The sequence below is a fragment of the Pleuronectes platessa genome, chromosome 19, assembly GCF_947347685.1.
Source record: "Pleuronectes platessa chromosome 19, fPlePla1.1, whole genome shotgun sequence".
Lineage (NCBI taxonomy): Eukaryota > Metazoa > Chordata > Actinopteri > Pleuronectiformes > Pleuronectidae > Pleuronectes > Pleuronectes platessa.
This window is the reverse complement of record NC_070644.1, coordinates 2,134,111-2,151,658: the sequence shown is the minus strand read 5'-3', so window position 1 is coordinate 2,151,658 and position 17,548 is coordinate 2,134,111. Positions and strand designations below refer to the sequence as shown.

The window sequence follows — 17,548 nt, the reverse complement described above, 5'->3', positions numbered from 1 at the left end:
TATGGTTGGTCCAGGAATGGGCCTGTGAAAGCGAAGAATCTGCATTTGTTCTGTTTTTATTCCTCTTTGCCAACAACAGCCAGTGGAAAGAAGCATTCGGGTTGTCTGTCCAATTCTTTTAAAAGCCATATTTCCAGATCACCTGGTGGGAATCCTTTTACATTTGGTGTAAGCATTCTTTTGGACTCAAGGATTAACAAATTTGCAGTTGGTATCCGAAAGTCAAGGTCGCAGTGGCCTCACAAATTATGTTAGTTTTTCTTGAAAATGATATCTTAATATCACACATTTTTGTAAAAAAATTGACTTGGATTCACAGAGGATTTAATTAGATTTTGTTGGTTGAAGGTCAAAAGTTCAAAGTAACAAAAAGTTAAAAGTAACATGATGTGTCTACTTGGGTCTCTTCTTTTGTTTCTTTGATTTTAGTTGCTATTTACATTAGGCCACGTTAATATGTGCTGACTGAGCTTTTTAAATGTTCAAAACACGCGCCTACACATGAATGTTCAGATAAGTGTCAATGGATCACTGTGATATTGAAAAAACGTACTATTATTACTGCCTTGCAGTTGTAGTTACCTACATTTTTCCCTGAAACACACGATTAATCTTTGAGACTAAAGGACAACTAGACCAAGTTTATTGAAATTCCCTAAAGACGTACATGTTGAAGAGGCCAAAGACATGTTATGTGAGACCACCTTGACCTTGACCTTTGACCCCCCAAATCTAACCGGTAATCAGTAAGTGAATTTTTTCGCCAAGTTTGATAACACGTTTATGAGGTAAAAACCTATTTTATGTGAGGCCACAGTGACCTTGATCTTTGACCTTTGACAACCAAATGTAATAAAATTCCCTATGGATGTTCTTGATGTATCACGCTCACAAAAGCATGAGGTCACCATGAACTCGACCTTTACCCTTTGACCACCAACATCTAATCTCTTCATCTTTGATTCAAGTGAATGTTAAGTTGAGTAGATAATGTTAAGTTTTAGTAGCTTCTTTAATGGAATTTGACTTTAGATGATAAATCTGGTGACATTTCGCATTCAAATCCAATGAAAAGACAGAAACCAACACCAGCAAATATGTTTGATTATCTTCTCTGGGTCCAGAACCAATTTGGCTGCTGTAACATTAAAGTATATCTTATCTCATAATGTGTTAACTTGTCTGTTTACACTTTCTGACTCCGCTCAGTCTGTGGCTCTCAGCTCCAAGCACAGACATCTCCTTATACAAGACGTTCATTCAAACTCAGCAGGATGGTGTGTTTGTGAGACTGATACAAAATAACCTGCAGAGTGTGTGTTCACGGTGATAAAGGAACATGTCACCCATGCAACAGTGTGGCTCGATTATTAGTATTAGTATGAGTATTAAAAGAAAATACTTCTCGTTACCCAAACCACTTTACACTTTTTAGTCATTCACCCATTCACACACACATTCATACAGTGCGTCAATGGGCAGCACCTTTTCAATGAGAACCGTCAAGTTGTGAAGGGCAATTTGGGGTTCAGTATCTTGCCCAACGATACTTCGGCATGCAGATGGGGAAGACTGGGATGGAACCACCAGCCATCTGGTTAGAAGACCCCAGAGCCACAATGTGTTACTTTTTTTTTAGTGTTTGAAAAATATCTCTAGATTTAAAAAGCCAAAAGTCTGCAGTAAAGAGAGCTCCTCTTCCCCACATAATACTGGTGTGGACAAAACATCCTGGGAATCAGGACGTCATGTGACATCACAATGTCCCACATTTACATTACGTGTTGAGGCTAGTGTGGCCCCTAACAAAGCCAGGTGAAGCTGACCAGAGGAAAACGTCTGCAGTTGATCAATGTCAACAGAGTGGACCAGTTGGCCAATCAGAGGGGAATGGGCTTCACGGGAGGGGGGCCTTAAAGAGACAGGAGCTAAAAACAAGCAACGAAAACTTGAAATAAGAAGTGGTAGCGATGGACAGATGGATAGAGATGAAACTTGAAGCATTCAAACGTTTTCAAGTATCAGCAATAATACATGTTATGAAACTGAATATGAGCGTAATATATCTCTCTTGACTAATGTCACGCCCAACCTGAGGAGCACAACAGAGAGATGGTTTCTCTCTTTCCCCACTCCAAAGGATATCGAGTGCCACAACAATTTATTGTGCAACAAAAAGTATCTATTTAACAACTTAAGCGGAAGAAAGGTATCAGGGTGATAAAAGCCAAAATAACAAACAAAACAATCTGTAACCAATCCCTACTTAATAATCCATTAATCCAGTTCATTCTGAAATCCACAAAATCGCTACTAAACAACAAGTCTTGGTCGGACTGGCAGTTCAGGAGGGAGAGAGATGGCCCCAGCAGATGTCATTATCCAGAGTTTTTACTAGGGGGGTAGCAGGAGAAACTTTAGAGGAGGTCACAAGCCTCTGACTTGGACATTATGTTCTCGCATAAAGCCCCTCTGCAGGATGTCGGGGGATTATCTGGAGTTCAAATGAAAGTCTGAAAGCAGCTTATGTGACACAAATAAGAACGTTTTGGGACACAGGCAAAAGGTCTTGAGGCAAAGGGTTTCAGTAAAACTTTTAACAGCCTATAACAAATTCATAGTTATTGTAATTTTGCGTGTGCTTCCCGGTCAGTGAAGGATGTGGTTCATAGACACTGGCATATCTTGACCTCTGATCTTTAAGCAATGCTAGGCAACTTTTTACTGAAGAAAAGCATTTTCAAAATGAGTTGTGCTGATCAGAATGCGACCCAGCCGGTTCGAGAGTAATGCTCAACTGTGACGGAGTTAAAAATAATTAAAAGTCATTAAAAACTGCATTTATCTCTAACATTCAGCCAGGAATATTTTAAATATGAGGAATTCTGAACAGAGTTTGTTACAGTATATTTGTTCTAGCAGGAGCTAGGTATCATTGGTAATATACAGTTGGGTTTCAGTTCAGTGAGTTGGACTATGCAGTCAGAGCTCCGCTCATTGATAGGCTTTGTTTTTTCCATACATGGAAACCACCTAATCTCACAGGCATGGAGCTCAATAGAATAAGTCACAGTTAGTGGCTGCAGAGGGCGCTGTTGCCCAGTAAAAGTTACGTTTAGCGTTGCTTTAATGTTTAAAAAGCCTTCAGGTAACCTTTTAGAATTTGCCATAAGAGGGCGTCTGGCTGATATGACAAGAACACACATACATTTGTATTTTGCCTCTGCTCCAGCGATTCTTTTTTCAGGTTGTTTATCTGTATGTCACATTCTCGTCAGCGTGCAATCTCCAACACTGTTCACATTTGACCCAAACCTGATTAGAATTAGGTGGTCAAATGTCAAATTCACTCTGACAATATTCAGAAAAACGCCGTTCCTGAAGTAGCTTCGCTGCATACCTTATGTGAATAAGGTATTCACATATGGCCGCCCACACAGTTTGGTTCTGGAAGTTACTTCCTTTGACAATTTTAAGGGGTTTGATTATCTAAGCATGCCTGATTAATATTATGATGGATAAACCAATAGGGAATGGGTCAAAACATCTATGCTGTGAGAATACGGCCCAGCTTTTTACCATCCTCAAGTGTTACATGTGTCAAATGTCTTGATTCTGATCTCTTGAACTTTTATGTTTCAGCAGAAAGGAAGAGCTTCGACTGTAATTTATTGTACTCTCTGCTCCAAAAGAGGAGCGTGTTGTATTTAATAGTTTGGTATATGCTGTCTGGGATCACCTTCCCCTGTATTTTAGCAAATATTTGAATGGGTTTCGTAATCTCACGTGTGCAGAACTGACGTGAATCTACAGTATCCTGACAAACATTCAACTCTGTTTGCTAAGCAGATAGAGGGGATTGTGCTTCATTGTGTGATATAAAAGATGTTTTTATGAGTAGTCATTAAAACATGTTCGGACAATTTATCATAGTCGAGACTTAATCTGGTTTGTTTGTCCAGTCTTTCATGTGAATTCATTTTCTAGAGAACTATTCAAAATTCCCTTATTAGTACAGCAGGTAAGCTATTTAATGACATGAATGAGTTAAATGTGAAATCTGTAGAAGTTTTGATGGTTTCAGGTGCTCAAATATGTGTCTGACTTTGTAAAATGTCCTGTAGATTGTGTGACCTGATAATGGGTTATACTTCAAACAGCGATAGCAAGCACAGGCTGAGAAGGAGATGGAACAAGCAAAAGACAAGCAAGATCAAAATCTCAGTTGAAATCTTAACTCCTCTTAAACCCTCTTTACACCGACATTAGTGTGTGTTTCAGGGGTGTGATTCACCTTTTGGGGTGAATCACACCCCACTAAACAGCAGAAAGCCATTACTAAACCATTACTAATGGCCATTACTAAACCAATACTAAAGCCATTACTAAACAGCAGAAAGCCATTAACTGTGTTTCAGCATTTACTTTTATTTGAGTCACAGACTCAGTAGAGTGGGGACTGACAGATTGTGGTCAGAAGTTACAAAGTCCTTACAGATGGAGCCTTCGCTGCCTCCGGGACTCTCCTCAGAACATTCAACCATGAAAAGGCAAAAATGTACATGTCCACTCATGTTTCCGTTGCTGGATATCAGAGATGAAGCTGTGACTTAATCCGGGAATAACTGAGGACAAGAGACACAAGCTGGTGGATTGATGCAGAATGATTGTTTTGAGACTTTAGATACTTGGGCAATGGCACTGTGGTGGTAATTCTTTGACTGTGCCAGTGATGACTAAAATTGTGAATCTAATGTTTCACGGTGGTGAATTCTAATTACAAGAAACCGGAAGTTCTCTTTTATTCGGTTCTCTCAGCTCTGTGTCCTCTTCATCTCTGTACATGATCTAAGCCACAAGTAAGCCATAGCAATACCGCATGTCAATCAAAGGTGGGCCAAAATTGGTCTCTTCTGTTTGGCCCATATTCGCCACATTTGTTTGAGGATATTTGGGCCATATTTGCTATTTTACAAGTGGGTAAATTAAGGGTGAAATTCTATTTGTCTCAGCCACCAAAAGGAAGTGCCTGTGGCCAACATCCGTGTACCTGGGTGTGGTCCCTGGAGCTGTGCCTTGTCCGAGAAGTGTCGTGCTGGAGGAGGATTTACCACAACCTGGCAAACCAACCGTTGCTATCAATGACTTGCAATTGATCTATAAAACATCTGTAAATAATGTATTATCAAGTAATAAATACATCAGCTACAGCTAACCTAAACACGACCTCATCAGAGAGCAACTTTCCCACTCTCATCAACAATATTTCTCATTTCAACTTCAGATTACGCCCAAACTTTCTCTTGGATTCAAGGTTGTACCGATGGTCAAGGTCACTGTCACCTCTTATGGCCATAACTCAAGAATCTTAATACTTATACACATGATATATTTATTATGTAAGTCTATGGATATAGTTATATGAATATTAAATGGTTTGTTGGCAGAGGCAGACAACACTGAGCAGGTCATTTATTGCTGAGGTTCAAGAGTCGTAGTCTGAAGTGTTTCCAATTAAATTAGTACCTCAGTGCTACGTATTTCATGTAAAGTTTATTCACTGCATTAGTAGATACATATGATGTTGAAGTTTGTCAACTACACACATAAAGTTCTCCTGAAAAAAACAGAAAATTATTCCTAATAAAGTGCAGACACGTTGCCGCTCTGACTCTGAATGTCAATGTCGAAGCCACAGGCTGCAGCTCAGCTCAGTTGGGTGTGAGCAGGCCGACCGTTGGGTGCGCACATGCTCAGTGAGGTTATTTTTACGCACAGAGGCTTTAAGAGCGCAGCGGCTGGAGGCAGACGGCAGCAGAGAGAGCGGAGAGGCGCACAGACGGAGCAAGGAGGAGAGCAGAGCCGCCCATCAGCTGTGCGTCTCAGCCAGATGAACCACCACCGACGTGGCCGCGGACCCGGCTCTGTGCTGGGCACCCAGAGCTAGGGCGCATGAGTTGGTGCCGCACGGCTCTGCACACGACCTCTCCTCCATAGACTCTTACGTTTTAGATTGACACCGTGTTGTTTTTATTAGTCATAATGGTGCTGGCCAAAGTGCGGGCCTTGGCGATCTACTTTGACAGTTTGAATGAGAACAACCTGCCGGCGTTCTCCGGTGGAGAGCTGGTGTCAGGGAGGGTGGTCGTGGAGGTCACCGGGGATGTGCGGGTGAAGAGTCTGGACATAAACGCGAGAGGAGTCGCCAAGGTCCGGTGGACAGAGTCGAGGAACGCCGGAGCCAACACGGCGTACACTCAGAACTACACAGAGGAGGTGGAGTACTTACACCACTACGACACCTTGATAGGAGAGGAGAGAGGTAAGCAGTTAGTTCAGTCTCACTGTCACACACACCGCTGCCGATGCCGCTGCTGCCGCTAGTGATGCGGGACAGCTCCTCACGCTGATCACGCAAACTTTTCTGTCTGTGACGAAAAAGTTAGTGAACGCAGAGGGCGCAGTCATGTGGCAAAACAAAGCGCAGAGCCCCAAAACTCCCATTGCATCACCAGCGAGCAGGCTCCGCGGTGCTGATGCAACAGCTGATGGTGATACCGGGCGCCTGTCCTCACTCCGAACCAACACATGCATTATTCAGCCCGAGCGTTTGTTAAGCACAGACCCTCCGCCGCAGCAGCAGCAGCAGTTTGTTGTGCACTAGTCTGCACCCTGCCGTCTCACTGCGACTCAATCCAAAAGTTGCATCCCATTCGTAAAAGAAGAAATCCACCCAAAATCTAAACAAACCGATGTGCGTTCATTTTAATGTTTGGCGCAATATTAGTGCAAACTGATGCAGAATCTACATTTTACTGATGATATCCTGATGTAGGCGATAGCTCAGGCAACTCCCTTTGTTAGAAGCGGTTCAAACCTGTTCAGAAACTGCCAGAGAGGGAGGGAGCGGAGGAGGGAGGGAGGGGAGAAGGGAGGACCAGGCTCACACGCGCGTGTGTGTGTGTGTGTGTGTGCGCGTGTGTGAGTGAGTCTGTGCGTGTAATGATAAGTCAGCTTCTATCCTCCTCACACTTCCTACCTGTGTACCTGTGTTACTCTTGTAAAACCTGATGCACAAAGACTGTGATGGAAACATCATGTAAATAAAAGGCCCCTGCAGGGATGTGATACATCATTAGCTTGTGGCTCAGACTGTGACCTCCTTACCAGACTCACACTAACAGCAGCAGGTCATTTGAGTTGTCACACTGAGAGACACATGACCAATTATTCCAAATCAGCACCACCACCAACATCATGGAGGATTCGGCGTCACCAACAACCACTTGTCTCTGAGAGGGACTGTGTTATCTATACTGGCCAGGCTCCACAGCTACAGCCTATTCGTTTTAAAGTAAGGATTCGGGGATCAAAGGTCAAGATGAAACAAGATTGTGTAGAAACATATTGCAGTTGCTTCTCATTCAGGAAGGAATTTGTCAATCATTATGACTCAATAACAGCAAGTTGGGTCAATTTGGCAGCTGCTTCTGAAGCTTTCGGTCAAATCACATGATCATCCTCATCAGATGAGAGTTTGCCCACTTGTATTAATATTGTATACGTTCAAACACAGTTTTCATGTTTCAGCTATCTTCATTCTTGAATGACTTTATTCAAGCCAGGCTGATGCATCAGCCAGTGTTAGGTGAACACAGATACGGTACATTTGTCGGCTTATAAATAGGAAAACTGCAGAGGACACAAGTCAAACTAGTTTGAACTGCATCAGCTTTGATGCAATCATTGCTTATCCTGGTCTCAGTTTTAAAAAGCAAATCTAAATTATGTGTATCAGCAATTATGTGTAAGTTTAAAAATACAATTATTTTATTATATTATATATTATATTAGTATAAGCATCAGAGATCCTGTATACATAAGGCTACAGTCTTGCATTACGGCTTTTTTTTACCATCAATTAATTTCATTTACGGTTTCAACTAAAAATTTACTCCATAAAAATGTAATAAAATATATACAATATTCACTTGATAAAAGTCTAACAACAACATGTTTTCTTTTGTCCGGCCATCAAACACCAGCAAAATATTCAGTGTATTATAAACCGAGATGCTAGATACACTAAGTTGAATTTCACTGTCTTAACCAAATATCAAATATGTTAATAAAACACATGTATAATCCATGACACTTAATCTCCATGTGCTGAGAAACCTCATGAGATCTGACTGAAAGCTCAACAAACAGCTGCCAAAAGGACTCTTTGTTTTTAATGGAACTGCTGTGAAGTTACTGTGTTTACTGTGATGCTGACTTTTGACTGTAACTGGATTTGTTGTTGTTCACTTGTTGTTGATGAATAAATGATCTGAATGCAGCCCTTTTCTATCTTCTGTCTTCATTTCTCTCATTCAAGTCTTTGCGTGAGAACAGTACCTGGAGTTTACTGATAGTGTACACCACCCTTCGTCTCTTGCAGCCCCCCCATGCCACACACCACATGGCTGTGCTAATGTGGGCAGGGGCTTGTCACGGCTGTACCAACCGGAGCTTAGTCAGTAATTCATGTCACACTCCCCTCCAATGGGAGCCTGAGTTGTAATGCATGCGTTGGAGTTTCCAGCTGAAGGAAGCTGCTCAGTCTGGTTCATACCGGTCTACTCCTGCTTTGCTCTGTGTTGCCGGTGACTTGTCGGGGGCGCACGCTCATGCATGCACGAACACACACACGCACACACACACATAGACACACACACACACACACACACACACACACACACACACACACACACACACACACAAACACACATGCACACACACATGCATGCAAGCTGTTTATGACAGCTCTCACGCCAAACACATAGGAACAGAGTGTGAGACAGACACAAACAGCAGAGATGCAGGGTGAAACAGAGCGAGTGCTGAGGTGGCAGGAAGCTGCAGTTCAGCAGGGCTGAGTGCAGACACTTAGAGAATTTCAGACACAAACAACGACAGAAGAAATGAGGAAGTGAACCGAGGCCATGTTCTTTCTCCAACAGGGTGTGTTGCTCTTTACAGCGCCTATTATTAGTCCTCATGTACTGTGTTTCCTTCTGAAATTCAGCACACAAATGAATTGAACCTCAGATGTTTATACGACTAATCGTCTTCCACCAAATCCTTTCTGCAACTGGATTATTTAGTCTGTAAATGGCATCAGTTGTGTTCAGGTTAAAGCTCAACTGATCAGACTGCGCCGAAATGTGGGGGTCGAACACAGGAGACACATGTTCAAACTGTGCAATTTGAAATGATACTACATCAGACCCTTCTCATATTTTATTTGAACGACAATATTACTTTTAGAGTTCCACAGGTCACAATGTTCAAGACTGTCAACTTGAAAAAGGCCACATTGGTCATTTGTGGCAGCGGTTTACAACCTATAGTTACGTTTCATTGTTGGGTGACATCTAGTGGCTGTCACAATTATGACAAGAGCAAAGGAGGAAGACCTAAAAAGTCTGACAAAGCGCTTTTGTGCCTAAATGTAAGCAGTGCTTTATCGTTTGATTAGTTTGATCTTGTAACCATGGATATGAAGGCGTGATCGTCAGTCGTATCTGTTGGCCTGCTGATCGCCCACATCCCAAGATATGTATTTGAATGTCATATTAAAAAGGGGAAATTATCACGTTTTCTTTTTGAAGGACAAATTTTTTGGACACTAAAAATAAATTAAACAAGATTAATCATAGCTATTAATCAGTTCTAACTCAGCATTAAATAGTGAACTTTAAATGAATAAGCTGGTGACATTTAACTATGGACTGGTTTTGTGATTCATTGTCCTCTGCTGATAGAATTCACATATTTCTGCTCGCTATGCTTTTGGAAATATGTGACTCCCTGAGGTGAAGTGGGGAGTTCAGTCCGCTGTGGAATAGATCTCCAGTCTGTGGTGTGGGCTGGGTGCAGAGTACAGGTGTATATGGACACATGTCCTTTGTCTTTCAGATGAAGATTGTCCAGAGGAAGGTCTGACTGTTCTGCATGCCGGCCTCCACGAGTTTGCTTTCAGCTTCAACCTGCCTCAGATGTGAGTAGTGACCAATTAGGGGAGAGCGGGGTAATGTGAGACATCGGGTAATGTGAGACACCTCCTGTATCTAGGCAACGGAACACATTTGTGGTAATTTGACCATTATGTTTTCAAGCCCCTCCCATTCCCCCCTTGCAATGAAGGATAAGTTGGTGCTGGTGCTGTGGAAAGTATGTTTTTTCACAAAAATTTCCGTGCTTTGAACTTAATCAACTGTTGTGTCAAAACAAATTGATTCAGGTAGAAAACTTATATCATACATGTTGATGAACTTCCAACATATAAAACCATGTGATTGATGCAAGCTGAAGATTAGCCTGAATTGATAAGAGATGTTGTTTTTCCTAAAACGGTGGCTGTGGGGTAAATTGGGACAAATGAAGCACAAGTTAAGTTTAGTCTTAAACATATTTTAGTGTTATATTACATTATATATGTTTTATTTTTAATGTCATAAACATTGCAGAAAAGCCATCATGCCTAGAAACTATACACCAGGAAGACAACCTGGAGCCAAACACCCCTCACAGAGATGGAGACTGCAGCCGATGAGGTCATGCAAGGAAAGAAGTCCTTAAGAAAAGCTGGAAGGGATAGAAATATTGATAAGACAACCCTCAAAAGATTCATAAAGAAAAAAGAGAAAGGGAAAGTAAAATCAGTAGCCTGGGGTGCAGTAGCGGAGGTAAAGAGAATATTCACAGATGAGATGGAGGAGCTGGCCAAACACTTGAAACAACTAGCTGACCAGTTCCATGGCCTTGCTCCAGTTAAGTGCTGTGAACTGGCATTTGAATACGCAGAGAAAAACAATATCCCTGTCCCTGCCAATTGGACAGAGAAACAATGTGCAGGTAAGCTAGGGTGTGCAAGAGATCACATGAATCATAATAATCATAAATGTGCTTAATTGACCAATCCCCATGACTCTGTTACTAGTCCGATATTAGTTTTGGAATGTGTGTTTGTCAATCTAGCTCTCAGGATTTTAACTATTACAACATGTGTTGTTTTGGTAGTTCTAAAGTGGAAAAAGTAAGTGGATCACTTTACCCCGTAGCTGGGGTAAAGTGAGACACAAGACCACTTTTTTAAAACAATCATATTTTCACTCCCCTGAAGACATTCTGATCATTTCCATTGCTAGAAAACATCCTGAATTAATGGGAAATATGTACATTTGACTGATATATCATTTTAGCTCGCCTAGAGGGGAGCAAATGTATAAAATGTCTCACATTACCCCGCTCTCTCCTACCATAGGATTTTGAGACCCTTTAAAATGATCTACAGTAGTTACTGTTTTGTTCATTATTTGTAGTACTATTACTACTGACATAATCTACTTACATAAATCTTCTGAATACTTTTCAGATAATACCTCTGTGCTTTTACTTGAGTTGAATGCAGGGCTTTAACTAGTAGTGGAGCAGTCTATGCTGTGTTGGTATTTTAAGTTAAAGGATCTGTACTGGATGTACTCAAAGTAAATGACAGTATAGCCTCACTTCCTCACACTCCTTCTTCCCTCTGCATCCCCATCTTTCAGGGCTCTGGCCACGTCTTTTGAAGGGAAGCACGGCAGTGTGAGGTACTGGGTGAAAGCTGAACTGCACCGTCCATGGCTGCTCCCTGTGAAAGTCAAGAAAGAGTTCATTGTGTTTGAACACATCGACATCAACACACCACTGCTGCTGGTAGGCACATTGCACCCGCTTAGGGTACTTTAAAGTAACAATTTGACATTTTGGGGAAATATTGGTTAAGGGGACATATGAGGCTACGTCCTAGCTGGTTTGCTCTGGAGCAGAGGAAGGTTATGAAACCGCCCTTATCCTCATGTTCCAGTTTCTTCTTCTGCGGTTCCAGAGTCATGACTTGCCTGTTCCATTGTGTTTCATTTCATTCTGGACTGTTGCTGGGACAAAACAAGACAACAAAATGTATCATATGATGAAACTCTGATGGACAAAAATATTCATAGCACTTTCACGCACTCAGTGTGCAGGGGGGAATTGAGGTTCAGTGTCTTGCCCAAGGACACATTGACATCCAGACACAAGTAGCTGGGGATTGAACAACAGACCCTCTGAATGACGGCTGATCTCCTGAGCCACAGCCGACCACTGTGTTGGCTGCTGGTTGCTGAATTAAATCTGTTGTACTTGCTTTTGTGTTATTGTTATTGGGAGAGGCGGTGGACTAGTGGCAGAAACTTGGACTATGGGCAGAGAAGGTCTCTGGTTCATCTCTGGTTCGACTCCACGGAGAAACAACAAAAAGACGAACCTGGATTGATCTGTCCAAAAATCCTACCCTGTCTAGTGCCCCTGAGCAAGGCACCTTACTCCCCCAACATCGGCTCCCCGGGCGCCGTACATGGTCGCTCACTGCTCTGTGTGTCCTGCACCAGATGGGTCAAAAGCAGAGGTTCAATTTCCCTACCTGCATGAGTGTGCCTGTGCATGTCTGTGCATGTGTTTGGGACAAATAAATGCATCTTAATCTTAATCTGTGGCTGAGGGGTAGAGTGGTCGTCATCCAACCTGAAGGTCGGCAGTTCAAACCCCAGTCTGACCCATCTGCATGCCGAAGTGTCCTTGGGCAAGATGCTGACCCCGAATGCCCCCCCATAGAATAACAAAGTGCGAATAGATGCACTGTATGAATGTGTGTGTGAATTTACCGTTGAAAAACTGGCTGCAGCTCCATATTTACCATCCAGACAAGTGTGGAATCAAACCTCTCATCTAACACTATAAACCATCATAAAGGAAGGAATGGAAATAATGTTCCTCATGTTTCACCAACAGTTAAACCTAATAGTTCTATCTGAACAGGCTCCTCAAGCTGGAACAAAGGAGAAGACTCTGTGCTGCTGGTTCTGTGCTTCAGGCCCGATCTCCCTAAGTGCCAAGATTGAGCGAAAGGGCTACACACCAGGTGAGAGAAACCTCCTCCTAACTTCTCCACTTCTCCTTCTTCTCTTTCTGCCTGTGAGATTTCACTTATGTCACTTCTCTCTCAGTCTGACAGACTGATCTGTTGTCTTCTCTCCAAGGCGAGTCTATCCAAATCTTTGCCGAGGTGGAGAACTGCTCATCCCGGGTTGTGGTGCCCAAGGCTGCGCTGTACCAGACCCAGACCTTCTACGCCAAGGGCAAGGGCAAGCAGATCCAGCAGCTGGTGTCCAATCTTCGAGGAGATCCCCTGCTGCAGGGGAAGAGCCAGAGCTGGGAGGGAAAACTGCTAAAAATACCTCCGGTGTCCCCCTCCATCCTGGACTGTCCTATCATCAGAGTGGAATACGCCCTCGTGGTGAGATTACATGTTCCATTTCCAGTCAGAAAATTAGCCATAAGTGATCCATTATTCTTCATGAAAAGTAGCTTTTTTAAATCAATAATAATACCCACAATAAATGTATAACCTGTTGATAACATACTAATTATATACAAATATAGTGTTAATATCTGACAGTAATTTACTTACCTAAATAGTATTATACACAGTCATTCTACAAATAATATGCTAAGAACACGCTAATTATCAGTTAATAAAAACCAAACTAAAACCAATATGTATAATGCAAATCAAATGATAATTATTGTAATAGTTGCTGAGAAAACATTAGAGAATCTCCTATTCTTTCCTGCTTCCGCTTCCATCTAACTGCAAACACCAAAAAAAGTATTATTAGCAGTGTGATGTTATTATTATATCGTCATATTTCTTCTAAATGTTACCCGAGGACAGGTTGTATGAAGAGGTCATGCCTCTAAAAAAAAAACATTTAAATACTTTGTGGGCTGTATTCCATAGATGAACAAGTAGAACTGGTTTCAACCGCAACAAGTTGTTTTTTGTTCTTTTACAACTTCTCCCCAACACACTCCCTTTGCCTGCAGGTTTATGTGGACGTCCCCGGGGGCTTGAACTTGTCTCTCTCGCTGCCGCTGGTGATTGGGACCATACCTCTCCACGCCAGCAGCACCCGCACTTCCAGCATCAGCAGCAACTGCAGCACTTTGACATGGCTGGGCCTGTTGCAGACACCTGAGGGTGAGTATTGCAAACACAGAAATACATGTGCAAACAGTAAAGATACCTTACACTTGTGTTTTTTTTTCTACTGCAGCACCACCCAGCTACAGCGATCTGTCAATATCAGAGTCCCACAGGCGAGATTGTCTGCAGGGCTGTGATAGGTCTGACGGGGAGGGAGAGGTCCAGGGATCTCTGCTAACTTATATCACAGAGTTCAGATATCTCCCCCCGCCAGTCTACTCTGAGGTACATGTCACACACACACACACACACACACACACACACACACATCCAAACATACACGCACACAGAAAGTCATTCGTGATCTGACCAAGGGCAGCATGAAAACATGTTGCAACAGTAAAACCAAACAAAATATGATAATAAATCCTGAAGCAGTTCCAGAGAGTTGAAAGGGAGATAAAGTACTTTAAGAGGTGAATTCTTCTTGCAGGAAACAATTGGAAATATCTGCTTCCAATTTTGACATAACACAAATTCGGACAAATATAGGCTAAAAGTCATGGTAGCAGCAAAAAGTGATGGATTTACAGTTAAATCATATGGTAAATGTAGAGAGTGAATGGTTTAAACAAATGGCAGCATCAAGAGATGTCTCACAGGTTTCTCTTCAATCTGCTACATCTGCTTGGCTTTAAGACACATAATTCATCTTTATATCAAATATTAGCAAAGGCTGAATGAACTTCAGCTTATTTTCAGGTTGCAGCTAAAGTTTGTGAGTACTTAACAATCTGCCATGCACTACATGCTTTTGTTGTAGTCATTTGAGCTTTCTAATATGATCAGATAATGGAAATAAACACTGAACTTCTAATATTTAGAATTTAATTTGATCTCACCATTCATTTCATACCTTGTGTTTTTGCCCATCAGCAGCTTTTAAAAATGCATGTGTCTCTGTAACACACCCCAGGTTGACCCTAACCCAGACCCTATGGAGGTGTGTGGGGCCATGGATGTCAGGAGACCTGACATGTGTCCATCCCGTTGAGGAGAGCTCTGAAGCTCAGAAGGCTTCTGCCTAAACAAGACACCGTCACCCTCAGCTCAAAGCCAGCTTCTTGCCAGATTATATACCACGTCAATGAAGCTGTACCCTCCCTGACACGGGAATGTCAGCTGAGAGAGTATTAGGTGACCACTGACAAATGGACCAGTAATTTTGAGCCATCCGCTCCATCCTGTGCTCAAGTCGAGGCAAAAAAAGCTCTGTCTGACAACACTGTATATGTCTGTCAGAGTAAGCCTCCTTCTGCCTCACGGTGAATTTTGCACATAACCGAAAAGACAGTTTTTCTATCAGTGATTCTATTTACGGCAGATTCCCACAGGCCTATATGCTACAGTAAAATCTGTCCACAGGTCTAAACGATAGTGTGCTCCTTGAACTAAAGGGCACATTTAAAAGAGGACAAAAGCTTTTTTCAGTCAAAGGATAGTTTGAGCTTATGACTGTGGCCTGAAGGCGTCACAAACCAGACTTCAGGTGGAAACCGTTGCTTCTTGAGAACAAATCTGAAACTCATCAAGAGATTTCAACAAATAAAAAGCGGAGGCCGAAAAAATAAGACAGGGGATGTTACCATTGATAAGTTGCAGAAATGCATCACGTAAACGACCACCTCGAGCAATTCAAATAAAGCTCAAATTGTGTGTGAAAGTGTGTAAATGAGAGAGTGTGTGTGTGAGTGTGTGTGTGTGCTGGTTTTAATGTCCAGGTTAAACAGATACAGGCCCGAGACAAAAGCACAACTCCGACCAACCACGATAAAATACCACAAGTTGCCTGTAGGTTTCTGCTCTGAGCTAAAGCTTCTCTCTTGCTGTTGATTTTTTGCAAACGTGGATGCTAAGAAGCTTTGGGCTCGCAAAGACAATGGCAAAGTGTAAAAGAAAGATGTTTACAAATGAATATATCAAATTGAGAATGTTGTTCCAACATGACTTCTTCCACCTGAAATTTTTAACTACCAAGTGCAATATATTTTTGTATTTGTGTTTTTTTGCACTAGTTTTTCATATACTCTATTGCTGTTTATTCCATTTCTGTGCATTATATATTATCGTCGGGATCATGTTGCTGCCATGATCAACTTTTGATAAAATAAAGGGTTTATTTTATAAAATAATAAGCTGCTTTGCAGTGTTTCTAAATTTGTTAATCTTCTGTGCATCGGACAGTGGAAGTGTCTGGATGATGATCTACAGTGTGAATCCTGATCCCCTGCTGAGGATACAGCAAACCAGATGTAGGGCAGAGCTCACGTGAGCTGCTGACCCAATTCTTGACTGAAGAGCGGCAAACACCATGGAGGGAAAAAACTGAACAGAGATTTTATAGTAATGCTATTTTTACTCAGGCTGTTTCATAACCTACAGTATACAGGCTTCCAGTAGTAATGTTAGATAAAGTATTTCCAGTTCAATTCATTCAGAAAATAGAGACCATATACTCACACTTACACACATATCTTGGATGAAAGAATATGACATGTTTACACCAACCGTGTTTGTGTTTTTAGAGTTTAACAGGGATTGGTTGTATGTCAGGGACTCCTGAGGGAACAACCCATCAGCACTCACTCAATGAAGACTTTAACCTTTATTTGATATCTTTGACACTAAGGAGTGCTTAATGCTCGGCAGGCCATCGCCTCTAAAGGTAGAAACCAGGGTGCCACTGTCTCTGCTGGTATTTGTGGTACCCAGAGGCTCAACCCTATAGTTTTCACCAATACCACCTTAACAAAATGTCCCCTTCTTCAATACTTTGAGTGATGAAAACACATGGACTGCCATGAAAAATGGTGAAGAGGAGGCTGTAACATTTTAGAAATAGAAATGTCTCCTCGTATCAGAACACTACCTAATATATTGAGTTCGATCTCAGAAATGCTTGTTTCATAGATTCAGGATGGCCAATCACCGTGGCTCTCTTGTTTAGAAGCTCGAATATACCTGTTGCTATTTAAGCAGGGGGCAGTCATCAGCACCCACATCCTGCTTGGAATCAGTGAGAGCTCAAACCAGTCTTTACCACTAAACCTAACTGTGTGATCTTCTCAAAGATGGGCAACAGAAACGTCCCTCGTCTCTTGTTATTTGAATATGAGCTGAGGTTAAGGTGATGAAAGAGTTGCAGTCGAAGCTCAACCGAGGACGGATCCAGTTTTCTAATTGCTCCACACCTACCTGATGTTTTCTTTTTTTCATGGTTTATGAACATCAGCGTTTCATCACAGAGAAAAACGTTTGTGAAACCTTGGCTTTTCTTTCCAGGGTTGATTGACAACAGGTGCACTGAGTTAGGTATTCAACCTTGGCGGAGGTAAGGTAAGGTAAGTCCTCCATTCTCATTCAGCCACTGCACATCCATGCATGTAAGAACACAAACCAGCACCTTGTTGTCTCAAGAGTTTTACCTCAACT

At 42.0% G+C, this 17,548-nt stretch overlaps 1 protein-coding gene across 1 annotated transcript; it reads left to right on the top strand.

The window, feature by feature from the left end:
• The first annotated feature begins 5,805 nt into the window (after nt 1-5,805).
• On the top strand, nt 5,806-16,251 carry LOC128424922 (arrestin domain-containing protein 3). The gene is made up of 8 exons (XM_053411368.1): nt 5,806-6,322; nt 9,964-10,045; nt 11,598-11,745; nt 12,889-12,991; nt 13,110-13,366; nt 13,957-14,110; nt 14,187-14,341; nt 15,033-16,251. The coding sequence occupies exons 1-8, from the start codon at nt 6,043-6,045 to the stop codon at nt 15,108-15,110; spliced, it is 1,257 nt and encodes a 418-aa protein (XP_053267343.1). The 5' UTR covers nt 5,806-6,042; the 3' UTR covers nt 15,111-16,251.
• Nucleotides 16,252-17,548: the final 1,297 nt, after the last annotated feature.

What these genes read in the sequence shown, in the direction of transcription:
- LOC128424922 (XM_053411368.1), top strand. Translation starts at nt 6,043, where the DNA reads ATGGTGCTGGCCAAAGTGCGGGCCTTGGCGATCTACTTTGACAGTTTG. An exon ending in TCAACACACCACTGCTGCTG is followed by an intron (nt 11,746 to 12,888) that starts GTAGGCACATTG and finishes CTATCTGAACAG; the next exon opens with GCTCCTCAAGCTGGAACAAA. An exon ending in GAGTGGAATACGCCCTCGTG is followed by an intron (nt 13,367 to 13,956) that starts GTGAGATTACAT and finishes CTTTGCCTGCAG; the next exon opens with GTTTATGTGGACGTCCCCGG.